At 47.0% G+C, this 27,791-nt stretch overlaps 1 protein-coding gene across 1 annotated transcript; it reads left to right on the plus strand.

The window, feature by feature from the left end:
• Positions 1–17,416: 17,416 nt before the first annotated feature.
• On the plus strand, positions 17,417–27,781 carry LOC117346679 (cholinesterase-like). Its single transcript, XM_033916633.1, has 4 exons — positions 17,417–17,432; positions 20,219–21,744; positions 23,537–23,700; positions 27,559–27,781. The coding sequence occupies exons 2-4, from the start codon at positions 20,228–20,230 to the stop codon at positions 27,576–27,578; spliced, it is 1,701 nt and encodes a 566-aa protein (XP_033772524.1). The 5' UTR covers positions 17,417–17,432; positions 20,219–20,227; the 3' UTR covers positions 27,579–27,781.
• Positions 27,782–27,791: the final 10 nt, after the last annotated feature.

Consider the following 27,791-nt stretch of genomic DNA (forward strand, 5'->3'; position numbering starts at 1 on the left):
TAGTTTTCACTCTTTGGCAGGATAAAGAGATCGTTCCTAATGTTCTGGTGCTTGGAGGGGTGGATTCCTTCCACGCCCCTTCCTCCTTTCCTTGCTTCTCCCCTCCCAGATTCCTCCCCCTGCACCTGTCTCCCTGGAGCACAGTTTCTATAAAGCCACATCTTTCAGCTCAGTCCCAGCACTTCCCTCCCCTTAAGAACTGTCAGATCGCTTTGTAAAGTGTTCATTATCTGAAGTTTCTTGTCTTAAGATCTGAAATCCAGTTCATCTCCAGCACACTTCCTGAAGAAGTCTTTCAGCAGCTCCAGTCTCCTGTTCCTGATCGGGCATTTAGGAGCAGGGATCTATCTTTCAGCTACCGTCCTGTATGTTTGCTGAGGAAATGATTTTGGAAGCCCAGGGCGCCGACGTGGGTAGAATAGATGACGGCAGCCGTTTGCGTGCACGAAGCTTCCGAGCTGATGCAGGCGAGAGAACGGGCCAGTGCTGGCAGAGCCTGCTGCCGCCGCCACCACAGACTCCCGAATTCTGCTGGAAGAGTAGAGGGCCCTCCGTCTCGCTCCAGCCTCCCGACTGGAGTGACGCAACATCTTGCTACCGCGTCCTGAGGCACCGCCGGCTAGCAGCCAATGCCAGAGAGCGCAGGCGAATGCTGGGGCTAAACCTTGCCTTTGACCGGCTGCGCAGTGTTGTCCCTGCGCTGCGAGGCCCTCGAAAGCTCTCCAAGTCAGAAACTCTTCAAATGGCGCTTATATACATATCAGCATTGGGAGAACTACTACAGCTGCGAGAGGGAGATGTGAGCTCTAGTTTCGCAGGAGGGGTGCAGCCACCGACTCCTTCCTCTACTGAGGAAAGATTGAGTCGGGAAAGGAACTAACAAATGGGATGGGGGAATTGGTTCTGGAAAACCAGCAGCACAGTGTGTCGCCCTCAAAAATTTGAAATTCTATACAATCATCAACAGTACCGACCTGTCTGATTTTGGACTATCTTGCTTGTTCTTGGTCTTCTGCCTAATTCTCCCTCTGTTCTTGTGTTCATACATGCCTTATTTTCTATGGTTTTTTTTTGCACTTTGGCTAAAGCGATTAAAATTGTTCACCTTTTATTACAACTGTTCTCCCTTGCCTTTTTTTAAAACATTTTTTTTTTTATGCTGTTTGTACTTTATGTGTAAGTATGATACCTGCATGAGGCTCTGATGGAGATCTGCTCTTCAGGTGTCTCTGGTATTTGCATTGTATGAGGCTATTTTTAAAAACCGTCTATTTGCAGACGTGGCTTCTTTTAAAATAAGCATGCATACAGCCTATGCATAAATTTACCCAAACTGAAAGGGGTGGAGTTTGGAGGGGTGAGCATGTATATATTACATACTTGCTGAAATTGTTTTTTTTATAAAGCAGCAGGCATAAATGTATGGGTAATATACACAGTGTTAACCTGGTTTAAAATGTACAGTGGAGGCCAAGATATTTCACTGTTTTAAGGGTGAATATGCCATATACAGTATATTGGGCTTATAGTATAATATATAGAGTCCAATCTTTGACTATGTCATAAGTAATCCTTTGTTATGTCAAACTGCATTATTTGGGGTCTACAGTATACTTTTCCTAGGGCAATTTTCAAGGGGAAAGTATAGATTTTCCCTTTGCAAATAGATTTAAACTTCTATGTCCAAGTTAGGCAGCCTGCTATAGAAACTGCCCCCTATCCTTGTCTGTGTTTTGCATAAGAAAGGGGTGAGGATGATTTGTATATCAGGGAAGCAGAGTATACAAACCTACCTCCATGCATATTCATTGTAGATTATTAAGTGTAGGATATTAATTCCCAAGGACTGGGTTAAGAACCTCCTCCTTAACAGAATGTGATTTGGTGTAACTTGTTTACAGGGTACAGCAAGAGGAGGGGGCAACAGCGATTCTCAACCCATACTGGGACAATACACACATGGTGAAAACACACATAATACCAGGGGAGCCATGCAGGTGATGAATTATAGAGTGGTGAATAGAATGATATAAATCAAGACATACCTCTTTGAGAGTGCTTTCAACTCTTAACTCCTCTCACCTTGGGTTAACCTAATAGGTCGTGTCTGTCTGTCCAAGTTAGAGCGTAAGCTCTTCTGAGCAGGGACCGTCTGTAAATGTCAACTCACCCCTTTGAGAGTGCTTTCAACTCCTAACTCTTCTCACCTTGGGTTCTGCATCCCCAACCCTATATGTCATGTTTGTCTGTCCAAGTTAGATTGTAAGCTCTTCTGAGCAGGGACCGTCTATAAATGTCAACTCACCCCTTTGAGAGTGCTTTCAACTCCTAACTCTTCTCACCTTGGGTTCTGCATCCCTAACCCTATATGTCATGTTTGTCTGTCCAAGTTAGATTGTAAGCTCTTCCGAGCAGGGACCGTCTATAAATGTCAAAATGTACAGCACTGCATACGCCTTTCAGCACTATGTAAGTGATAAGTAGTAGCAGTTGCTCAGGTTTTCAGGATCCCTAAACTAAATATGCAAGGGATAAATTTCCATTCGCCACCTGTGTTGACTGCAGATCTATCTCGTATATAGTGGATGGTCTGAAAATCTTACTGGGTAGAGAACCCAGGCTCTTTGCATCCACTGAACAGTTGTCAGAGCAGCAGCAAACCTCTGCCTTATTGCTGAACCTTGAACCCTTCAGACCACATGACTGCGAAGCGACATGTGAGGGGATTCGAATGAGCTGGGTGGGGGCTCCCCCCCTCCATCCTGTTTCCAAAGCCAGTTCGCTCTGCTCCCTCTCCTAATCGCATTAGCACAGGAAGTCCCGCCACAAACAGCCCTTGTCTCGCTCGTGCACGCTATTAATTCTCCACAGAACCAGGAGGGTTAAGATTTAATTAAGCCCAGCATTTTTAGAATCCGGGTTGCCAAATTATTACAGTCCAGATCTGCAGCAGCCTGTATGATGTTCAGCCAAGACAAGTCGCCATGAACATAAAAGACACTTTATATAACATTTATTAGCTAGAACTGAATGGATTTAAGAAGTAAACTTCCCTAAGATGGCAGTGGCTGGGGGTGGGGGTGGAGGGGAGCGGTAGCATGACAAGAAAGCAATACGATAGGAAAAGGTCTGACTGTAGATGTCTTGTTTTATTAGTTAGAAACATAGAAAGATGACGGCAGATAAGGGCTGCAGCCCATCAAGTCTGCCCACACTATTGACCCACCCTTTTAAGTCTACCGACCCCCTTAAGTATAATTGTAATTATACTGCCAGTCTACTGACCCGCTCTTTCAAGTCTGTACCCTAGTGACCCTATCCCTTGGCATGACCCTCGTAGGGATCCCACATAGGTATCCCATTTATTCTTGAAGTCTGGGATGCTGCGTGCCTCGATCACCTGCACTGGAAGCTTGTTTCAATGCTCAATCACTCTCTTCTTGAAGAAGTACTTCCTGGCGTCTCCACGAAACTTCCCTCCCCTGAGTCTGAGCGAATGTCCTCTTGTGGTCGAGGGTCCCCTGAGAAGAAAGATATCATCTTCCACCTCGATCCTTCTCGTGATGTACTTAAATGTCTCAATCATGTCTCCCCTCTCCCTTCTCTCTTTGAGAGTGTAGAGCTGCAATTTGCTCAGTCTTTCCTCGTACGGGAGACCCTTTAGCTCCGAGACCATCCTGGTGGCCATCCGCTGAACCGATTCAATTCTGAGCACATCTTTACGGTAATGTGGCCTCCAGAATTGCACACAGTATTCCAGATGAGGTCTCACCATGGCTCTGTACAATGGCATCATGACTTCAGGCTTCCTGTTGACGAAGCTTCTCTTGATACAACCTATCATCTGCCGTGCTTTAGATGAGGCCTTCTCTACTTGAGTGGCAGCTTTCATGTCAGCACTGATGATTACTCCTAGGTCTCGTTCTGCAGTAGTCCTGGTTAAAGTTTCTCCATTCAGGGTGTAAGTTCTGCAAGGTCCTATTGAATAAAATGGGACCTGTGATAACGCACAGGAGGGCAGTTCAGTAAATCTGGTCTCCAGTAGAGATAGGATAATCCTGCTTCGGGTATACACATGAACGCCTGCTGGATAGGGTGCAGAGGCAAGCCACGAAACTAGTAAAAGGTATGGAAAATTTGAGCTACAAGGAACGCCTAGGAAAACTGGGACTGTTCACCCTCAAAAAGAGGAAGCTGCGAGGGGATATAATAGAGACTTTTAAAATATTAAAAGGATTCGACAAAATAGACCAAGAAACATCGTTATTCACTTTCTCAAATGTGACACGGGCAAGAGGTCATGGACTGAAACTGAGGGGCAGCAGGCTCAGAACAAATGTCAGGAAGTTCTGTTTCGCACAGCGAGTGGTGGACGCTTGGAATGCTCTCCCGGAGGAGGTTGTGACGGAGACTACCATTCTAGGATTCAAGCGCAGGTTGGATTCACACCTTCTTGCAAATCACATTGAGGGATACGGGTAATCAAGGTCTCCATCAGGGAGCACCTAGCTTGGCCTCTGCGTGTGCGGGTCGCCGGACTAGATGGACCTAGGGTCTGATCTGGTGAAGGCGTTTCTTATGTTCAAGGCCTGATGCCTCCTTATAAACAAAATTTGGCTGCAGTGTTGAAGTCCTATCTCACAAACTGAAAACCCTGGGACAGTTTGGGGAAATCCCTTAGGCCACTTCTCTCCCCTAACATTCAAAGGGTTTCATTATCAAATTCTCTAGCAAGATCCAGGACTGAGGTAGTGCAGTGCAGTGCAGTTGCTCTCACAGTTGGGAGATCCAGAAAACAAGAGGCATATGGACTTCATGTGTGAACAGAGCGCAGACAGCAGAAGAGCAGAATTTCCATCAAAGACCCAAGTAGCATGAATACAGCACAGACAGCTGAAGAGCAAATCATAAATACGGCACTAACATCCTCACCAGAGTCCTGAGCAGGCATCACACCGACACACGATCAGCGTGAACAAAGCACAAAGAAGGTGCTGTCTCGCCGTTTCTATAATACGGCCACGCTTTGGTTTTAGACGGAGGCCTTTAAGAATGCGTGTGGACCTGGTTATCTGAAAGGTCCCACAAAGCGATGGAGAACACAATAGCTCTTTTATGCTGTGATAATCATAATCTCATTAGATCCAATTATTTTGGGGGGCTGGTGGTCCTGCAGTGCCTCTCTGCGAGTGCTTGTCTAAGGCCACAGTGTTGTAACTCAATTACAGGTCTAACTGTCAGGGGCTGTTTCCTTTGGTCACCCACTACTTAAGGCATGGCAAATGTCAGAGACCTGGCAAAGCAGCCCCAGAATGCAGAGGTTAAGTAAAGGACAACTGGAAAGGCAGGGAAGAAACGCCAGATACTGCTAGGTCTTAATAGGACATTACTGAGATGGACTTGGGGAAATCCACTGCTTATTCCTAGGATAAGCAGCATAAAATCTGTTTTAAACGTAGAAAGATGACGGCAGATAAGGGCTATAGCCCATCAAGTCTGCCCACTCTATTGACCCACCCCTTTAAGTCTACTGACCCGCTCCTTCAAGTCTATACCTTAGTGACCCTATTCCTTGACTTGACCCTTGTGGGGATCCCACATAGGTATCCCATTTATTCTTAAAGTATGGGATGCTGCTGGCCTCGATCACCTGCACTGGAAGCTTGTTCCAATGCTCAATCACTCTTTCCGTGAAGAAGTACTTCCTGGCGTCTCAACGAAACTTCCCTCCGCTGAGTTTGAGCGGATGCCCTCTTGTGGTCGAGGGTCCTTTGAGAAGGAAGATATCATCTTCCACCTCGACACGTCCCGTGATATACTTAAATGTCTCAATCATGTCTCCCCTCTCCCTGCGTTCTTCGAGAGTGTAGAGCTGCAATTTGTTCAGTCTTTCTTCGTACAAGAGACCCTTGAGCCCCGAGACCATCCTGGTGGCCATCCGCTGAACCGACTCAATTCTGAGCACATCTTTACGGTAATGTGGCCTCCAGAATTGCACACAGTATTCCAGATGAGGTCTCACCATGGCTCTGTACAGTGGCATTATGACTTCAGGCTTCCTGCTGACGAAGCTTCTTTTGATACGACCTATCATCTGCCATGCCTTAGATGAAGCCTTCTCCACTTGAGTGGCAGTTTTCATGTCTGCACTGATGATTACTTGCGACCTGGGTTGATCACTGTTGGAAACAAGATACTGGGCTAGATGGACCTTTGGGTTGTCCCAGTACGACAATTCTTATGTGAGCCAAGTATAGGACAATCAAGTCATTGTGACATCACTGATGAGGTTGGCTCATAGGCATTGGTGGAGTAAAGCATTGTGACATGTTGCTACTCTTTGGGTTTTTGCCAAGTACTTGGGACCTGGGTTCGCCACTGTTGGAAATAGGGTATTGGGCTTGATGGACCTTCGCTCTGTCCCAGTATGGCAACTCTTATATTCTTATAATCAAGCCATTGTGACCTCACTGATGAGGTTGGCTCTTAGGCATTGGTGGAATGAGGCAATCACAATCTCAGCTCTGGAATATTGCTACTCTTTGGGTTTCTGCCAGGTACTTGGCCATTGTTGGAAACAGGATACTGGGCTCGATGGACCTTTGGTCTGGCCCAGTAGGACTTTTCTTATGTTCTTATGTGAGCTAAGCATAGGACAATTGACCCATTGTGACATCACTACTGAGACTGGCTCTTAGGCATTGGTGGAATGAGGCATTATGACATCACAATCTCAGCTTTGGAATGTTGCTACTCTTTGGGTTTCTTCCAGGTACTTGGCCATTGTTGGAAACAGGATACTGGGCTCGATGAACCTGCGCTCTGTCCCAGTATGGCAGCTCTTATGTGAGCCAAGGATAGGCCAATCAAGCCATTGTGACATCACTGCTGAGGTTGGCTCATAGGCATTGGTGGAATGAGACAGGATGACATCACAATCTCAGCTCTGGAATGTTACTACTCTTTGGGGTTCTGCCAGGTACTTGGGACCTGGGTTGGCCACTGTTGGAAACAGGAGACTGGGCTTGATGGACCTTAGCTCTGTCCCAGTAAGGCAATTCTTATGTTCTTAAGTTTCCTTCTTGCACTGACTCTCTAACACACACAAACACAGGCGCTTTCTCCCTCTCAAGGCCATCAGCAGAAGTGGGTGGCACAGGGGCTGCTGACTTGCTAATCATGTCATCAGAAAAGAGCTACTTCCACTTCCTCCATCTTCACCCCTCACAGCCAGCCAGTTGAAACTTTGGAGGGGAGATCCCCTCAGAGCATAAAATCAGAGGAAAGACCCCTTGAACTGTTTGGGGTACCTTTTAGGCCAGCAATGGTTCTGTTACTCTAGTAGAGGGCAAATACAGTGTGAGGGGGGAGGGGGAGGCACAGACACACACCACTGACCTCTATAATATGCAACTCTATCTCATGCATATTCATTATGGTAATCCTGAAAACCTGATTGGCTTGATAGCTGCTTTAGCCCTACTGTAACTTACCCCTTGCACACTGAGCCATGTTTGGCCACTTCAAAACTCAACCATGTGACCCCTTTTCCTTCAGTGTCGCTACACTCATATAATCCCTCTTCTCTAGTCACATAATTGGCTCCCCATCCATTTTCACATACTATCAAATACGGATTTTTATAGACCGATCACATACCATCCTGCCAATGAATTATACCAAAAGATTTTCAAGGTTGCCATTTAAGAACATAAGATTTGCCATACTGGGACAGATCAAAGGTCCATCGAGCCCTGTATCCTGTTTCCAACAGTGGCCTATCCAAGCTAGATCCCAAGTAGCAAAACAGATTTTATTTTGCGTATCCTAGGAATAAGCAGTGGATTTCCCTAAGCCAACTCAATTATGGCTTTTTAAATCCCGCTAAGCTAACTGATTACACCACATTCTCCAGCAATAAATTCCAGAGTTTAATTACATGTTGTGGGAAGAAATATTTTCTCTGGTTTGTTTTAAGTCTACTACTTAATAGCTTCATTGCATGCCCCCTAGTCCTAGTATTTTTGGATAAAGTGAACAAGCGATTCATATCTACCCTTTCCATTCCACTCTGAGCCATCTCTTTTCCAAGCCGAAGTGCCCTAGCCACTTTAGCCTTTCCTCATAGGGAAGTTGTCCCAAACCTTTTATCATTTTTGTCGCCCTTCTCTGAACCTTTTCTAATTCTGCTGTATCTTTTTGGAGATACGATGACCAGAATTGCACACATTATTCGAGGTGCAGCTGTACCATAGATTGATACAAGGGCATTATAACATTTTCATCTTTGTTTTCCATTCTTTTCCTGAAAATTCCTAACATTCTGACACCTAGATCCTTTTCCTGGGCAGTGACTCCTAACATTGTTAGAATCCAGACCGTGTTCTTGGAGAGCTCCTTTTTCATTCTGATTAAAATTTAGGGTCTATTGTGTTAAGCGAAACATTTTTTTCAGATTTGAAGACGTTTTCTTTTCAAACAAAGGGAAGACCAATGGGGACAACTATGGTTCTACTATTCCATTGTTGAATTTTTTTGAGAAATACTCCCTGCGCTAAAAACTGCTATCGCAATTTAGTAAGGGGGGGAAGTTTCCAAGTTTATTTAAATTTTTATTATACCGCCTTAACAAAGTTTCTAAGTGGTGTACAATTTAAAATTTGGTCCTAAAGTACAAGAGACCAAAAGTACAGTCAAACACACATACAGGTACAGTAGGTGAAGGACAAGAACTGCATTATAAAACAAAAATAGATACAAATGAAGTAAAAACATAAGGGAGGGGATTTATAATTTGCTAAAAGATGTGAAAAGTTCTCAGGATATTCTTAATAGGATGATTACCGTATTTTCACGCAGATAACGCGCACCCGTGTATAACGCGCACACGGGTATAGCGCGCAGAAACCACAATATTATGTATAAAAACTTTTGTATACCGCGCTCACGGGTATAACGCGCATGCTGCCCGACTGTCCTTTCGCCCGCCCCGACTCTCCTCTGGCCACCCCGACTCTCCTTTCGCCCGCCCCGACTCTCCGTGCGCTGTCCCGACTCTCCGTTTACCCGCCCTGCCCTGCCCCCCCCCCCCGGCAGGACCACTCGCACCCCCACCCCGAAGGTCCGCCGACTCCCCGACAATATCGGGCCAGAAGGGAGCCTAAACCCTCCTGGCCACGGCGACCCCCTACCCCCACCCCGCACTACATTATGGGCAGGAGGGATCCCAGGCCCTCCTGCCCTCGACGCAAACCCCCCTCCCTCCAACGACCGCCCCCCCCAAGAACCTCCGACCGCCCCCTCATAAATGCTTTTATTAGAAGCTTATGACTTGCCCACTAAATATCCTCCCTTCTGGAAGACACAGCAGAGAGTCTAATAAGAGCCCACGAGATACAAAAGTTTTTCTACATAGTTCCCACCCCGCCCGACGCCCGATTCACCCCCCCCAGCAGGACCGCTCGCACCCCCACCCCGAACGACCGCTCGCACGCGCTCCCACCCACACCCGCGATCGGAGCAAGAGGGAGCCCAAGCCCTCTTGCCCGGCCGACTCCCCGACAATATCGGGCCAGGAGGGAGCCCAAACCCTCCTGGCCACGGCGACCCCCTACCCCCACCCCGCACTACATTACGGGCAGGAGGGATCCCAGGCCCTCCTGCCCTCGACGCAAACCCCCCTCCCTCCCTCCAACGACCGCCCCCCCCAAGAACATCCGACCGCCCCCCCAGCCGACCCGCGACCCCCCTGGCCGACCCCCACGACACCCCCACCCCCCTTCCCCGTACCTTTGCTAGTTGGCCGGACAGACGGGAGCCAAACCCGCCTGTCCGGCAGGCAGCCAACGACGGAATGAGGCCGGATTGGCCCATCCGTCCCAAAGCTCCGCCTACTGGTGGGGCCTAAGGCGCGTGGGCCAATCAGAATAGGCCCTGGAGCCTTAGGTCCCACCTGGGGGCGTGGCCTGAGGCACATGGGCCCAACCCGACCATGTGCCTCAGGCCGCGCCCCCAGGTGGGACCTAAGGCTCCAGGGCCTATTCTGATTGGCCCACGCGCCTTAGGCCCCACCAGTAGGCGGAGCTTTGGGATGGATGGGCCAATCCGGCTTCATTCCGTCGTTGGCTGCCTGCCGGACAGGCGGGTTTGGCTCCCGTCTGTCCGGCCAACTAGCAAAGGTACGGGGAAGGGGGGTGGGGGTGTCGTGGGGGTCGGCCAGGGGGGTCGCGGGTCGGCTGGGGGGGCGGTCGGAGGTTCTTGGGGGGGGCGGTCGTTGGAGGGAGGGAGGGGGGTTTGCGTCGAGGGCAGGAGGGCCTGGGATCCCTCCTGCCCGTAATGTAGTGCGGGGTGGGAGTAGGGGGTCGCCGTGGCCAGGAGGGTTTGGGCTCCCTCCTGGCCCGATATTGTCGGGGAGTCAGCCGGGCAAGAGGGCTTGGGCTCCCTCTTGCTCCGATCGCGGGTGCGGGTGGGAGCGCGTGCGAGCGGTCGTTCGGGGTGGGGGTGCGAGCGGTCCTGCTGGGGGGGGGTGAATCGGGCGTCGGGCGGGGTGGGAACTATGTAGAAAAACTTTTGTATACCGCGCTCACGCGTATAACGCGCGAGGGGTATGCGCGGTAGGTAAAAACGCGTATAACGTGCGCGTTATATGCGTGAAAATACGGTATATGTTGAAGGCGTCTTTAAACAAAAATGCCAAAGAATAATAAGATTCCATGCATAATCCCAAAGAGTGACACGGCTCCATGCGGAATTCCAAAGAGTGACAAGGCTCCATGCAGAATCCCAAAGAGTGATAAGATTCCATGCGACAGGAGGACAAAGACATGGAATTAATCGAGGACATAGAGAACATCACACTGCGCGGGGACACAGTAATGCTAGGAGACTTCAACATGCCAGATGCAGATTGGAACACACTCTCCGCGACTACGGGTAGCAGCAAAAGAATATTAACCTCCATAAAGGGTGCATGTCTCAAGCAATTGGTATTGGAGCCCACCAGGGACCAGGCGTTACTAGACCTAGTTCTCACCAACGGAGATAGCGTCACAGAAGTCTCAGTAGAAGACACACTGGCCTTCAGCGACCATAATATGGTACAGCTCAACCTCAAGAAAGGTTTCCCTAAGACAAACACAGCAACAAGGGTTCTCAACTTTAGAGGCACAGACTTCAACTGCATGGGAGATTTTGTCCATCAGGAGCTACATAAACAAGCAATATCTGACAATGTGGAGGATATGTGGTCGTCTCTGAAGTCCATCCTACACGAAGCAACAGACCGATACATAAAGACAGTAAGTAAACGCAGGAGAAACAAAAGACCCCAATGGTTCAGTAAAGAAATTTCAGACCTAGTTAAACAGAAAAAAGACGCATTTATCACCTACAAACATTTAGGCAGAGAGGGGGCGAAAGAGGACTATCTAGACAGATCTAAAGCTGTCAAAACAGCAGTTAGAGAAGCCAAACTCCGAATGGAGGAAGAGCTAGCACGGAAAATTAAGAAAGGGGATAAATCTTTCTTCAGCTATATTAGTGACAGGAAAAGAAACAAAGATGGGATAGTACGCCTGAAGCAATCGGACGGTAACTTTGCGGAATCAGATTCTGAGAAGGTAGAACTACTAAACAAATACTTCTGTTCAGTGTTCACCCGCGAAGCGCCGGGAGCTGGTCCACAGCTGCAGACGGGAGATAACCAGAAAGACCCGTTTCAAGATTTCGAATTTACGCCCAGTAGCGTCTATGACGAACTATCAAGACTCAAAGTAAACAAAGCCATGAGACCGGATAACTACACCCCAGAATGCTCAGGGAGTTAAGGGAAGTCCTGGCAGAACCATTATCTGTTCTTTTCAATCTTTCCCTAAGCACAGGAAGGGCCCCCTTGGACTGGAAAACTGCCAACGTAATCCCACTCCACAAAAAGGGCTGCAGGACAGAGACAGCAAACTACAGACCAGTGAGTCTCACGTCTATAGTGTGTAAACTCATGGAAACACTGATCAAACAGAATCTTGACACAATCCTAGACGAAGAAAAACTGCGTGATCCACACCAACACGGGTTCACCCAGGGTAGATCCTGCCAATCTAATCTGATTAGCTTTTTTGACTGGGTTACTAGACAATTGGACGCCGGAGAGTCACTGGATGTGGTATATTTGGACTTCAGTAAAGCATTTGATAGCGTCCCTCATCGAAGATTACTGAACAAGCTGAAATCGATAGGATTAGGATACACTCTAACTACATGGGTTGGGGATTGGCTGAGCGGTAGACTTCAGAAGGTGGTGGTGAACGGTACCCCATCTGAAGCATCGGACGTGATCAGTGGAGTGCCGCAGGGCTCGGTCCTGGGCCCGATTCTATTTAACTTATTCATAAGAGATATGACGCAAGGACTTAGAGGAAGGGTATCACTGTTCGCCGACGACGCCAAACTTTGCAACATAGTAGGCAAAAGCTTATTACCTGATAATATGACACACGACCTACTGTTGCTGGAACAATGGTCAACTACTTGGCAGCTAGGCTTCAATGCTAAAAAATGCAAGATAATGCACCTGGGTAAGAGAAACCCGCGTAGAACTTATGTACTAAATGGTGAGACCTTGGTTAGGACCACGGCGGAACGCGACCTAGGGGTGATCATTAGTGAGGACATGAAGGTTGCCAATCAAGTGGAGAAGGCTTCCTCCAGGGCAAGACAAATGATGGGGTGTATCCGCAGAGGTTTCGTCAGCAGGAGACCTGAAGTTATGATGCCATTGTACAGAGCCATGGTGAGGCCTCACTTGGAGTACTGTGTTCAGTTTTGGAGACCACACTACCGAAAGGACGTGCTGAGGATCGAGTCGGTTCAGCAAACGGCCACCAGGATGGTCTTGGGGCTCAAGGATCTCACGTATGAAGAAAGATTTAAAAAATTGCGGCTGTACTCACTTGAGGAAAGAAGAGAACGGGGAGATATGATTGAAACATATAAGTACATCACGGGACGCATCGAGTCAGAAGATGATATCTTCTGGCTCATGGGACCCTCGACCACCAGAGGGCATCTGCTGAAAATCAGGGGAGGGAAGTTTAATGGCGACTCCAGGAAATACTTCTTCACCGAAAGAGTAGTGGATCATTGGAACAGACTCCCACTCCAGGTAATAAAGGCCAGCAGCGTGATGGATTTTAAGAGAAAATGGGATACTCACGTGGGATCTTTAAGGGAGTAAATTCAGGGGAGGGGATACTTGGAATGGGCAAACTTGGTGGGCTATAGCCCTTTTCTGCTGCTTTTTTCTATGTTTCTATGTTTCTAATCCCAAAGAGTGACATGGCTCCATGCGGAATCCCAAAGAGTGACACGGCTCCATGCAGAATCCCAAAGAGTGACAAGACTCCATGCAGAATCCCACGGCTCCATGCAGAATCCCAGAGTGACAATACTCCATGCGGAATCCCAAAGAGTGACAATACTCCATGCAGAATCCCAAAGAGTGACATTATTCCATGCGGAATCCCAAAGAGTGACACGGCTCCATGCGGAATCCCAAAGAGTGACAAGATTCCATGAAGAACCCCAAAGAGTGACAAGATTCCATGTGGAATCCCAAAGAGTGATACGGCTCCATGCGGAATCCCAAAGAGTGACAAGACTCCATGCGGAATCCCAAAGAGTGACAAGACTCCATGCAGAATCCCAAAGAGTGACAAGGCTCCATGCAGAATCCCAAAGAGTGACACGGCTCCATTCGGAACCCCAAAGAGTGACACGGCTCCATGCAGAATCCCAAAGAGTGATAAGATTCCATGCAGAATCCCACGGCTCCATGCAGAATCCCAAAGAGTGACAAGATTCCATGCGGAATCCCAAAGAGTGACACGGCTCCATGCGAAATCTCAAAGAGTGACAAGGCTCCATGCAGAATCCCAAAGAGTGACAAGGCTACATGCAGAATCCCAAAGAGTGCCAAGATTCCATGTGGAATCCCAAAGAGTGACATGGCTCCACGCGGAATCCCAAAGAATGACACGGCTCCATGCAGAATCCCAAAGAGTGACAAGACTCCATGCAGAATCCCACGGCTCCATGCAGAATCCCAAAGAGTGACAAGATTCCATGCGGAATCCCAAAGAGTGACACGGCTCCATGCGGAATCCCAAATAGTGACAAGACTCCATGCGGAATCCCAAAGAGTGACAAGATTCCATGCAGAATCCCAAAGAGTGACAAGACTCCATGCGGAATCCCAAAGAGTGACAAGATTCCATGCAGAATCCCAAAGAGTGACAAGACTCCATGCAGAATCCCAAAGAGTGACAAGATTCCATGCGGAATCCCAAAGAGTGACACGGTTCCATGCGGAAGCCCAAAGAGTGACAAGACTCCATGCGGAATCCAAAAGAGTGACAAGACTCCTTGCTACCAATCTCAGGGACAGTACGGCTTTCTCTTTGTCTATCTCAATAGCTGACTATGGACTTCTGGTCCAAACCTTTTTTAAATCCAGATACACTGAGAGAAATGGTCATTTAACCCTACCCGCTGGTTGTTGTTTTTTTTTTTTAATCTATTAACTAGTTTCTAGTGCACACAGAACATTGCCTCCTATCCCATGCCTTTTTTTAAACTCAGCAGTCTCTCACAAGGGACTGTCAAAAGCCTTCCAAACATCTAGATACTTTCATGACTTTCATGTCACGGCTGGTGTGTACCTGCGTACTGGCAAAAAAATGTGTGCGTGAAGGAAATTTACAGTACCATTGTCTGTTATCTAGGTTTAGTGACCGGGTGGTATTTGGCTTTTCACCCCTATGACAGCTGTTGGGCTGTTCCTGTTTTCGGCATTATGAGGACACGTTTATCATAAAGCTGTTGCTCAATCTCTCTTACTGAAACCCTCTGTGAGCCAATAATCTGGCCCCTTAACTATATAGCAGGCAGCACCACTTGTGATGCTGCAGCCTTATCAACCCCTGGGTTGAGGGCTCGGGGGGGTCTGTTGCCAATTAATCTGCATATCATTTTGATCTTCTCCTTTCCTATTTGATATTGTATATTTCTTTCAGATTTTTGTCTTAAGTTGTTAATTGCCTAGAGAGACAGTGGCTTAGCGAGGGTAGGGGGTGCCCAGGGCGGAGGCGCACTTCCTTGAACCCTCCACCATGTGTGCACCCCCCTCCCCCAAAACTGGGACTTCCTGACATCCACCTCGATCCAAGCGCCCCCGCCTGCCAATCACCCCTCCCTTCCCACAAAATTCTAGTGGTCTAGTGGGATGGGGGGGGGTTTGGATCAGACCCCCCCCCCCGATTAAAAACCCTCCATCTATGACACTGCCCCCCCCCCAAACCTTTCGTTGAAAATCAGGCAAGAGGGATGTCTACTCGCCTTGAAAGGCCACCTCTTCAAAATGGCGGACCTTCCCCCTTCCGGTGCATCCTAGGGAGGGGAGGGGCCTTAGGCGCCTGAGCCAATCAGTGTCAGGCTCCTCAAGGTGCATCACCGGTATGCACTGGTGAGAGGTGGGGGGGCTAAGGTCCCGATTGGATCAGGTCTTGAGCCGGTGCCCCCACCAAGACGGCACGCGGGATGGACTGCCCCACCCCCTTATTATGCCACTGTGCCTAGAACATTCTCTGAGCGGTATATCAATGCTGAAATAAACTTGAAACCAGCATGGTCTGTGTCAGCTGTGAAGCTACATCAAGAGAAACAATCAACTCCTGAATCACAGCCTCCTGCAGGGCTGGTGCACTGGTCTTTGACCTGGGGGGCCGCCGCATGAGCGGAGTGCTGGGCACGATGGACCACTGGTCTGACCCAGCAGCGTCAATTCTTATGTAAGTGAGGTAAGCATGGCAAGGAGGCATTGCATTTTGGAGGGGGGGAGGGCAAAAAAGCAGCCACTACCCTGGTCACTGTTGAGCATAACCAAGTGCTCCTTTGAAGGATGTGATGAACCTCACCTGCCGTGCTGGCCTTGGAGACTGGCCTGCCAAGTCTTCTAATTTCCTTAGGAGACTCCCACTTTGGCAGATCATCTCCTGCACTCCCACTGGGGAGCAAAAAAAACTCCCACTCAGCAGCCTCCCCCTCCGCTGGCAGCAAGAGATGGGTTAATAAGACGTCATCATCTGCCACCCCAGGACCAACCTCACAATAAGAGTTGCAAGATCTCACAGGAAGTGAGGTTTAATTAAGGCTTCTCTTGTTGCCAGAAAGGTGAGGTGTATGGTTACTATATGGCTCCAGAAAAAGGAGGACGGATTCAATTTCAGATGTCTGAGTTTTACTGCCATTGCTTTCAATGGAATTAAAACCCAGATGTCTCAATCTGTGCTCCTTATTTTGGAGCCATGTGGTAACCCTACACCACAGGCAAAGTCCCTCCTCGAGGGCCGCAATCCAGTAAGGTTTTCAGGATTTCCCCAATGAATATGCATGAGATCTATTTGCATGCACTGCTTTCATTGTATGCTAATAGATCTCATGCATATTCATTGGGGAAATCCTAAAAACCCAACTGGATTGTGGCCCTCGAGGAGGGACTTTGACATCCCTGCCCTAGACTGTAGGGTTACCATTTTTCGGGCCACGTAAAATTCAGACACATGGCCCCTCCCTATTCTGCCTCCAGCCTTACCCTATCCCACCCTGTTCTGCCTTTGACTCTGCCTCATTCCTGCCCTGCCCCCACAAACCTCCTCTCTTCTTCCCCAATAAGCTCCGGCTACGTCTGGAGGGCCTGGAGCATGTGCGGATGGGTGTGACATCATCCATGCATGCTCAGATGCCCTCCAGATGCAGCTGGAGCTCGTTGAGGCTTTCCAAAACCTGGACAAACTGCTGGGTTTTGGAAAGTCTGTCTGGGTCCCCAGACAGTCCTCTTAAAAAAAAGGACATATCTGTGTTTCCCCAGACATCTGGTAATTCTACCCTAGTGAGGTGGTTTTCTTGGTGCCACAACCGACAGAATTTTGGTGGGCCTGGGAATGGAGCGAAGAGGCAGAGTGGGTAGTGGGGTTGGGTGGAGTGCGGTAGGGCTGGATCTTGAAATCTCCCATTTAGCAGCTCTGTGGAAACCAGAGAGAGGTCTCCGTTCTCCTTCTCTCCATTTGCTTGCTTTTTGTGGGGCAATCTCTTTCCTCCTGCAGTGGGATGAACTTTATTCTGGATCTGATACCTTGTCTCTATGCTGATAACGGTGTTTGCTCTGTGTGGGCAGGAGGAAGAGGGTGCCAGAATCTAGCACCTATCCTGAATATGGTTTTAATGGGAGGGGAGGCAATGTGAGGCAACCACAGTTGAGAAAGACTAGCATTAACAGATAGGAAGAGGACGGGTCTATTTTGGGTAAACAAATGACTAGATAAATAGATTTAACGCTATCAGAGGTCTGAGCCCAGGCAAGAGGAGACAGAAAATCTCTGGTAAGGGACCCCCATCAGTCTGCTCAAGATGGCTTCTTAAAAGATGGAGGATTTGGGATTTTGAACGAGACAGGGAGTGTGATAGATCTTGCAGAGCCCTAGGGAAAATTGGTGAAGTCAGCAGAAGGCAACCGGTGTATCTTGCAATGCTAACATTTTTGAGCATGCTAAATGATATTATGCAAATTAACACGCTCCCCCCCCCCTTAATGAAGCTGCGTTAGGGTTTTTACCACAGGCCACGGCGGTAAAAGCTCCGATGCTCATAGGAATTCTATAAACATTGGAGCTTTTACTGCCATAGTCTGCGATAAAAAAAAAACTAATATGGCTTCATAAAAGAAGGGTAAGAGGGGAAAAAAAGAACCTCGCCCTAAAGTTAAAAGGGTTAGATTTCGTACAAACCTAAGGAAGTTCTTCTTCACCCAGAGAGTGGTAGAAAACTGGAACGCTCTTCCGGAGGCTGTTACAGGGGAAAACACCCTCCAGGGACTCAAGACAAAGTAGATAAAGACAGGTTGTTCACCCTCTCCAAGGTAGGGAGAACGAGAGGGCACTCTCTAAAGTTGAAAGGGGATAGATTCCGTAGAAACGTAAGGAAGTTCTTCTTCACCCAGAGAGTGGTGGAAAACTGGAACACTCTTCCGGAGGCTGTTACAGGGGAAAACACCCTCCAGGGATTCAAGACAAAGTTAGACAAGTTCCTGCTGAACCAGAACGTACGCAGGTAAGGCTAGTCTCAGTTAGGGTCTTTGACCTAAGGGCTGCTGCGGGAGCGGACTGCTGGGCACGATGGACCACTGGTCTGACCCAGCAGTGGTAATTCTTATGTTCTTAATACTTATAATTTCTTCCCCCCCCCTTCCCGGATGTTCCTAATAAAACTAAGGCTGGAGACTGATACGGAAAAAGACTCCGATTTGATTTAACCCTTTATTTGGCATTGCTGCTCAGAAGCGACATGTTTCTATGGCTCTTATGGGAGATGTGCATCTCCAAATGCTCTCGTTTAACATCAAGTTCCTCGTTCAACATTAAGTTACATAAAGCAGCCATTTCACCGTCTGCCAATGAAAGGGTTAAAAAGAAAAACAGGTGGGAGACTAGGGGTCCTTATTGCCCCATTTCCTGTCACAGGAACATCGATTTTCCCTTTCTGACAATATTGAAATTGGAGCTCTTTGACTAAACTGCGTTAGGCACTTACCCCTGGACTCCGCAGGTTACAGGTGCCAAATCTGCGCCTAAACTATTTAGTTAATCAGGCAATGACAATCAATTGTTGCATTCATTAAGAGCTAAGCGCAGATCTGCCCTGTGCCGTATTCTTTAACCTACAGGCCTAAATTTTATAGCGTGGAACTTTAAAGGGGTGTGGCTTAAGGAGGGGGCATGATTGGATCAAGGGGGTAATGTCTCTCTCTGCTCAGATCCAACAAACCGCTAAAACCTGTCAATTTCTCCTCTATAATGTTACCAAAATCCGACCTCTCCTCTCTGAGCACCAAAATCCATATCCATGCGCTCATCACCTCTCGCTTAGACTATTGCAATGCACTTTTTTCAGGTCTTCCGCTCAACCGTCTCTCTCCCCTTCAATGCGTTCAAACTGCTGTTGCACGACTCGTATTACCCCTCTCCTCAAGTCACTTCGCTACCTCCCCATCCATTTCCGAATACAGTTCAAACGCCTCTTACTGACTTACAAATGCTTTCACTTTGCAGCCCCTCAATCTCTCTCCTCCCAGGGATTGGTAGCATGGAATCTTGTTATTCTTTGGGATTCTGTAATCTTGCTATTCTTTGGGTTTCTGCCAGGTACCTGTGACCTGGATTGGCCACTGTTGCAACAGGATACTGGGCTAGGTGGACCATTGATTTGACCCAGTATGGTTATTCTTATGAAATTTTGTCATAGATTCTAGAAATAATTTCAAATCAGCACCCAATATCCAATAATTTAATTATTAGAGTTAACAAGGGATGGGAAGGAGTGGGGGTGAGGAGGAGAGGTGCCAGCACCCCCTGTGAAGCTGTTGCTCGGGGCAGTCCGCTCCCTGCCCCCTTACTATGCCACTGAGTCTGCCAAAATCTGTCCTGCCGCTGACCCTGCCTGTTCTCTCTACTGTGACCCTCCTCTCTGATGTACTTCCTGTTTCCTCAGAGGTGGGTTGGGGTAGAGAGAAGAGACTGGGGCTGGCAGCTGTGAAGCATTTGGGAATCACTGCCGGTGCCGCCTTTGAAAATGCTAAAAGGGAGGTTAGACTCGGGGAAGGAGGTTGAGGATGGAAGGGGGAGATGGATGGTAGACTGCAGCCGGGATTGAGAGGTGGGAGGGTGTGAGATTGAGAGAGGGTGAGTATGTGTGTGTGTGTGTGAATGAGTGAGTGAGTGAGGAGAACAGGAAGCAGAAGGGAGAGATTTAGAGACTCTGCACGAGTGGGGGGAGGAGAGAGAGAGGGAGAAATGTCAGGCATGGGGTAATGGAAGAGGGGGAGGGGAGATAACAGATTAGGGGAGGGCAGAGGATGAGATAGACAAGGCAGAAGGGAGGGAGATGGTGTGGCTACTGTAGGGGCGGAGCCATAGATAGTGACCCCACCCCTAAGGTTGCCTGGTATGAGAACCAGTTTCTTTTTTTCCTAAAAAAAAAAAAAGCACTGCCTAAAGATACTGGACTGAAAACATTTTTTTTTTTAATTTGCTTTTTCTGCACTGTCAGCTTTGGAAGTTTGTAGGCATCCCAGATTTTAAGAAATTGCTGTCTCTGCTCCCCTTACTTTTAGACATCCGAGATGTGGTACGACAGGAGACACAGCCTTGGCCACATCCATGTTTGGATCCTCTTCCTTCACGCGTGCATCTCTCATTCGTGGGCTCAGGAAGAGACACTTGTGGACACCAAGCAAGGGAGAGTGCGGGGGCTTAAACTACCAGCACACTCAGGGTCTGTTTCAGCATTCCTGGGGATTCCCTACGGAGAGCCACCAACAGGGGCCCTTAGATTCCAGAAGGCAGAGCCACGCAAACCCTGGGACGGAGTCCTGGATGCCACCAAATATGGGCACTCATGCCACCAGCTGAAAGACACTAACTACCCAGGCTTTGTGGGCAGCGAGATGTGGAATGTAAACACAGAGGTCAGTGAAGACTGCCTCTACCTGAATGTCTGGGTACCATCGCCCCGGCCTGAAGCAGCAGCAGTCATGGTGTGGATCCATGGTGGTGGCTTCGTAGCTGGGACCTCATCTCTCGATATCTATGATGGCCGGTATATGACAGAAGCTGAAAACGTGATTCTAATGAGCTTTAATTACAGAGTGGGGCCTCTTGGGTTTCTGGCATTGCCAGGGAGCCAGGGCATACAGGGAAATGCCGGTTTGCATGATCAGAGACTGGCTCTCCAGTGGGTCCATGAAAACATCGGACAGTTTGGTGGCAACCCTGACAGTGTCACGATCTTTGGCGAGAGTGCTGGAGGTGCTTCAGTGAACTTACATGTCCTTTCTCCTATGAGTCACCCCTTCTTTACTAGGGCCATCATGGGGAGTGGCTCGGCCAATGCTAAGTGGGTTATACGCACTCAGGATGTAGCAAGGTCTAAAGCTCTGGCCCTTGCCGACCTACTTGCATGTCCTACCACTAATGACATAGAAATCATAACATGCCTTCAAAGCAAGGACCCTCAAGAAATTACCAAACATCAATTTTCCATCCCTGTAGATGACTTGGCTCTGCTCACATATTTCACACCCATAATCGATAGAGATTTCCTCACAGACACACCGGAGAAGATGATGGAACTGGGGCAATTCAAGTCATCTGAGATCATGGCGGGTGTCGTCAAAAATGAAGGGTCTCTCTTCACAGTGTACTTGGGATACGGCTTCAGTCCATTCAACGAGAGCCTCATCACCCGGGATCAGTACAAGGAGAATGTGAGGAAGCTGTTCCCTAAGGCGGGAGAGCTTGCGTTGGAATCTGTAATCTTCCAGTACACAGATTGGGAAGAAGAGCAGGACCCCAAGAAGAATCGTGATGCATTGGGTCACTTGTTCGGTGATGAATATTTCCTTTGCCCCTTGGTCAGCATGGTCCAACGTTTTGCAGAACGAGGCCTGAAGACGTTCATGTACCGGTTTGACCATCGGTTCTCACAGTTGGCATGGCCAGAGTGGATGGGCGTCATACACAGTGGAGAGATTCCTTTCATCTTCGGGGAACCTTTAGATGGGAAACATAACTACAGTGACGCTGAGCAGGAGCTGAGCAGGAAGGTGATGAATGCCTTTGCCAACTTTGCAAGAACTGGGTAAGTTTCTTTCTTCTTGAAAATTTAAAGTAATTCCGAGAGACCATTGGTAGCACAGCAATACAGGAGCATGCTTGGAAGGTGGCCTGTCAAATGCACGCCAAATGTGCACATGACAAACACACGTACTGAATGAACTCAGACAAATGCACATACGTCAAATGCACCCAGGACTTAATGCACGCATGACAAACGCACCTTTGTCGTATGCGCATATGTCATGTACACATTTGACGATGTGCATTTGCTGGTGTACTGCTTGGAAATGTCTGACCTGGGTTTTCTCCACATAATTGTAAGGCAGCCACAAAATGATTTGATCAAGGAGTGCTGAACATGGTGACAATCCTGGGATGGTGATTATGGAGTAAGGATGTGCATTCATCTGACCTGCCAAGTCTCCTGCATTCAGCAGGAGGCGCCCTCTTTCACGGGTAATTTCTGCAGTCCCACTGGGGCGTGAAGAACTCCTGCTCAGCAGCCTTGCCCTCCACTGGCAGCAGGAAATGCATTAATAACACATCATCTCCTGCTAAGATTCCTTAGGTGCCACTAGGTGTAATTCTATAAACAGTGCCTAGTGGATGATTGATAATTGCGTTCCTTAGCGCCTAGAAGTTGGATACCATTTATAGAATCAGGGCCTTAGTGCTCATGTTTTTGGCGCCAGATATAAAATTTGGTAGAGTTGACTGGTTAATGCTGAGGTAGTCCAGAGGTAGAGTTGGCTGGTTCTTAAATTGTCTGGGTCCCAGTGATGTACAGAGTTGGAGCATGCATAACTAACTTGAAAAGTAAAACCGTCTAACTAACAGTCTTTGGTTAGTTATCTGGGGACTGGCTTTGAATATTGCTGGTACCCAGATAATTTTAGAAAACCATTAAATACCCTTATATTTGGTGCTGGTACCTAGATAAGGTCAGACATTGAATATCTGTATATATTCAGTCTGTGTGGTCAGTTTAAAAAATGCTGACAGCCACAGTCTGAATTTTGGCCCCATAAATTATTTAGATTTGGGAATAAATCAGGCTCTTGTTTTACTAGTTTGGCAAAAGCTGTGGATTTATCCCGATAGTTTAGGATCAAAAGGGGAAGAAGGTGACAATAAAAGAGTGAGAACAATATTTCACTATTTCTATCTCAGCTGGTGCAATGAGCATTTTTTTAAGGGTTAATTTTGCCTCCTCTGACCCCAGAAATGATAAATAAATTAAGTGTGCTAATATCTGGACAGGAGATGATATTGGTCATTTAAGAAAATGGTAATGCATAAAGCCCCAGGGCCTGATGGGTTCCTTTTAGAATTTTATACAATAATGGACACCACATTACACTGATTTTGAGGGCAGTTTTTTGAGGAGATGATACATATGGGAATTCTATTTAGGACATCAAATTTGGCATTAATTACTGTTTACTGAAGAAAAAGAAGGACCTGACATTAGCTAGGTATTTTATGCCCATATGACTTTTATGCTAAAGTACTGATGAACAGAAAAAGGCTCTTTCACTATTGATAGGCAATCTCCAGATAGGATTTGTTCAGTCAGAATCCAGTTACACATATTAGGCATGTCCTGGTAGCTATTGTGGATTCCTGAAAGGTCTTTGTTGGAAACTTGCATGAATGTTAAAAATGCAATGGTTCTGTATCACTGACTATGTTCTGGGCATAATAAAAAGACTTCAAACACATAAAATCAAGAACATCACCAAACAATTTAGCAAATAACTTCTTCTGGAGGAGGAAATAATGTATTTTTCTGTATGTTTTTATTCCACTGGCAGCGATCCAAACTGCAAGGATGGTGAAAAGATATGGCCCGTTTACACGAGTGAAGGACAAGAATATCTGTCCATAAAGCTAGACAAAATGAAGATTAAGGAGAAGCTGAGGGCAAAAGAATGCAAGTTCTGGGATTCCTACTTCCCTTTGGTCCTTAAATTCACAGGTACCAACCCCTAACTTACCTATCAATAAGTACATTACACAGATCTTTCTAAATGTTTCAGGTAGTTACAGGTTTCTGTCCTTACCCCTCTATACTGATTTGAATTTTAGATTTAAATTACCAATCTTTCCCAAATCTGAGCTGAATATGAGTTACATCCATGTACATGTTAGTTCCCTGTCTAACTAGACCAGGGGTGTCAAAGTCCCTCCTCAAGGGCCGCAATCCAGTCGGGTTTTCAGGATTTCCCCAATGAATATGCATGCGATCTATTAGCATACCATGAAAGCAGTGCATGCAAATAGACCTCATATAAACATAGAAACATAGAAGATGACGGCAGAAAAGGGCTACAGCCCATCAAGTCTGCCCACTCTGCTTATCCACCCCCTGTCTATGCCCTAATGACCCAATTTCCTTATCTTGACCCTCGTAGGGATCCCACATGGGTATCCCATTTATTCTTAAAGTCTGGCACGCTGTCTGCCTCGATCACCTGCACTGGAAGCTTGTTCCAATGATCAACCACTCTCTCTGTGAAGAAATACTTTCTGATGTTGCCATGAAATTTTCCGCCCCTGAGTTTGAGCGGGTGCCCTCTTGTGGCCGAGGGTCCCTTGAGAAAGAAAATATCATCTTCCACTTCGACACGTCCCATGAGGTACTTAAATGTTTTGATCATGTCTCCCCTCTCATGCATATTCATTGGGGAAATCCTGAAAACCTGACTGGATTGCGGGCCTTGAGGAGGGACTTTGACACCTTTGAACTAGACTAACAATTTAAGGAAATCCTGAGGCAATGGAAGCTGATGTAACATGCCCAAACTCACAAGGCATACTGGTAGAAGAAGGATTTGAACCTCGGCTTCTCTGGCTCTTAGCCTAATGCTTTAACCATTAGGGCAGGGCTGCCCAAGTCCGGTCCTCGAGATCTACTGGCAGGCCAGGGTTTCTGGATATCCAGAATGAATATGCATGAGAGAGATTTGTCTGCACTGCCTTCTTGGTATGCAAATCTCTCTCATGCATGTTCATTTTGGATATCCTGAAAACCTAGCCTGCCAGTAGCTCTCGTGGACCGGATTTGGGCAGCCCTGCACTAGGGTAAGGAACTTCCAAGTCAGGGGGAAGAGCGTGGCACAGTGGTTAAAGACCACACCGCCCCTTGTGATTCTGGGCGAGTCATTTATTTATTTAAAAATGCATATTCCGTTCTATCAATATTTCTAGGTGGATTCCAACAAACATACGTAATTTATAACAAACAAATTAATTAACATTAACCTCTCGGATCGATGCGGTTCACAAAAAGTAAAAATACTGGACAATCCCAGCGATCTACAGATTAGACATTAACCTTTTTTAATTCTCTAGAAATCTTGTGAATAATATTGATTTTAGTAATTTTCTGAAATGAATATAAGAACAAGACCTCATGAATAAATCAGCTGGCCACCTGATAAGCAAGTAAGTGCTGTTGGAACTTTTTATAAGTACAGCCTCGAACCAGAAGACAACCAAATAGAGAGATAATACTTAGTTGGCAATTTGCTTTGAACAAGGTGAGTAGTTCTGAGAGGTATTCAGGTGCCTGACCATATAAGACTTTTTAACAAAGTGTCCCCAATTTGAACAGCGCACAGGCTTCAAATGGGAGCCAAAGGAGTTCTCTGTAATAAAATGTAATATGATCCGATTTCTTTAAATCAAAAATCAAACGCATTATTACATTCTGTATTCTTCGCAAGCTGAGCATGTTTGTACGATGTCCGGCAAGGTGGACTGAGTTACAGTAGTCCAATGTGCTGAGTATCAAAGACTGAATAAGAGTTCTGAATGCCGTAGGTTCAAAATGTGGCTTTAATGGTACTCGGTTTCTACAAAATGAAAAAACAGCAATTCCTTGATACACTTAAAAAAACCTAGAAAATCAGCATTGATATACTTCCCTAAACGAAAACGTTTTCAACAGAATCTTGAAACTGAACATCACCAAGCCCTCAATTTTGCTCAAGTAATTGGTTCCATAACTGTGGTCCATACACGTAGAATATAGATTTCACTTAATCCAGGGTGTCAAAGTCCCTCCTCGAGGGCCGCAATCCAGTCGGGTTTTCAGGATTTCCCCAGTGAATATGCATGAGATCTATTTGCATGCACTGCTTTCATGCTATGCTAATAGATCTCATGCATATTTATCCTGAAAACCCGACTGGATTGCGGCCCTCGAGGAGGGACTTTGACACCCCTGACTTAATCCCTCCACTGCCTCAGGAACATTGGATAGATTGTGAGCCTGCCAGGACAGACAGAGAAAAATGCCTGAGTACCTGAATAAATTCATGTAAACCGTTCGGAACTCCCCTGGGAGAACAGTTTACAAAATAACTAACTTTGGGTGTCATTTCCTGAATCTAGCTCAAAACTCACTGCCCTTCCAAAACAAGTTCTGCCACACATTCCAATTTCTGCTGTGTGATTAATTCTCCATAATTACCATATAAAACCAAAAAAAACTCTGTGGAGTGACGATGTTCCCAAATGGACTTTATTTGAAAGTATCAAAGTTCCAAAGATACACTGAAATCATCCACATAAAATAATTCCATCCACATAAAAGTAAATAAGAGCCTTAAAGGACCTAGTCCGCTAGGGATACAGGACCCAACACGGTCTGCGTTTCGATAAAAGTATTCTTCAGGGGTCCCTGGGGGTCCTATAAAGATGAATACGTGGGACACATAAAAGCCTTAAAGGACCTAGTCCGCTAGGGATACAGGACCCAACACGGTCTGCGTTTCGATAAAAGTATTCTTCAGGGGTCCCTGGGGGTCCTATAAAGATGAATACGTGGGACACATAAAAGCCTTAAAGGACCTAGTCCGCTAGGGATACAGGACCCAACACGGTCTGCGTTTCGATAAAAGTATTCTTCAGGGGTCCCTGGGGGTCCTATAAAGATGAATACGTGGGACACATAAAAGCCTTAAAGGACCTAGTCCGCTAGGGATACAGGACCCAACACGGTCTGCGTTTCGATAAAAGTATTCTTCAGGGGTCCCTGGGGGTCCTATAAAGATGAATTCGTGGGACACATAAAAGCCTTAAAGGACCTAGTCCGCTAGGGATACAGGACCCAACACGGTCTGCGTTTCGATAAAAGTATTCTTCAGGGGTCCCTGGGGGGTCCTATAAAGATGAATACGTGGGACACATAAAAGCCTTAAAGGACTTAGTCCGCTAGGGATACAGGACCCAACACGGTCTGCGTTTCGATAAAAGTATTCTTCAGGGGTCCCTGGGGGTCCTATAAAGATGAATACGTGGGACACATAAAAGCCTTAAAGGACCTAGTCCGCTAGGGATACAGGACCCAACACGGTCTGCGTTTCGATAAAAGTATTCTTCAGGGGTCCCTGGGGGGTCCTATAAAGATGAATACGTGGGACACATAAAAGCCTTAAAGGACCTAGTCCGCTAGGGATACAGGACCCAACACGGTCCGCGTTTCAACAAAAAGTCTTCTTCAGGGGTCCCTGGGGGTCCTATAAAGGTGAGTACGTGGGAAACAATTGTGTAGTGAGCCGGAAGTGAGACACTGCTTGCATTGAAGACTTTTTGTCGAAACGCGGACCGTGTCCTTTAAGGCTCTTATGTGGATGATTTACTTTTATGTGGATGGAATTATTTTATGTGGATGATTTCAGTGTACCTTTGGAACTTTGACACTTTCAAATAAAGTCCATTTGGGAACATCGTCACTCCACAGAGTTTTTTTGGTTTTCTCTGGATTTTCTTCTTTGTGGATATTTTGGGGTCAATTCCTTTTGTTTTTTCCATCATTACCATATAACAGGGCATGCTGATGGACACTAGTGACCCCCTTCACCTCCACAGGATCAGGGGATCAGGCTGCATAGGGGACAGATATTTACGGCGAGTGTCCCAGTCGTTTGGAGGAGCCTGAATGTAACCTCACAACCAGCAACGAACAATCAAGCTTCTGAAATGTCCTGCAAACAAGATCTTTGTGTATTCTAAGAATGCGGGAAGATTCAACTCAGTGCAAATAAAAATGATGTCAAGAAA

This window comes from Geotrypetes seraphini, chromosome 12 (genome assembly GCF_902459505.1).
Source record: "Geotrypetes seraphini chromosome 12, aGeoSer1.1, whole genome shotgun sequence".
NCBI lineage: Eukaryota > Metazoa > Chordata > Amphibia > Gymnophiona > Dermophiidae > Geotrypetes > Geotrypetes seraphini.

Coding starts and splice junctions, on each gene's coding strand:
- LOC117346679 (XM_033916633.1), top strand. CDS start 20,228: ATGTGGTACGACAGGAGACACAGCCTTGGCCACATCCATGTTTGGATC. Junction 21,745..23,536: donor GCCAACTTTGCAAGAACTGG/GTAAGTTTCTTT, acceptor TTCCACTGGCAG/CGATCCAAACTGCAAGGATG. Junction 23,701..27,558: donor TTTGGTCCTTAAATTCACAG/GTACCAACCCCT, acceptor ACCATATAACAG/GGCATGCTGATGGACACTAG.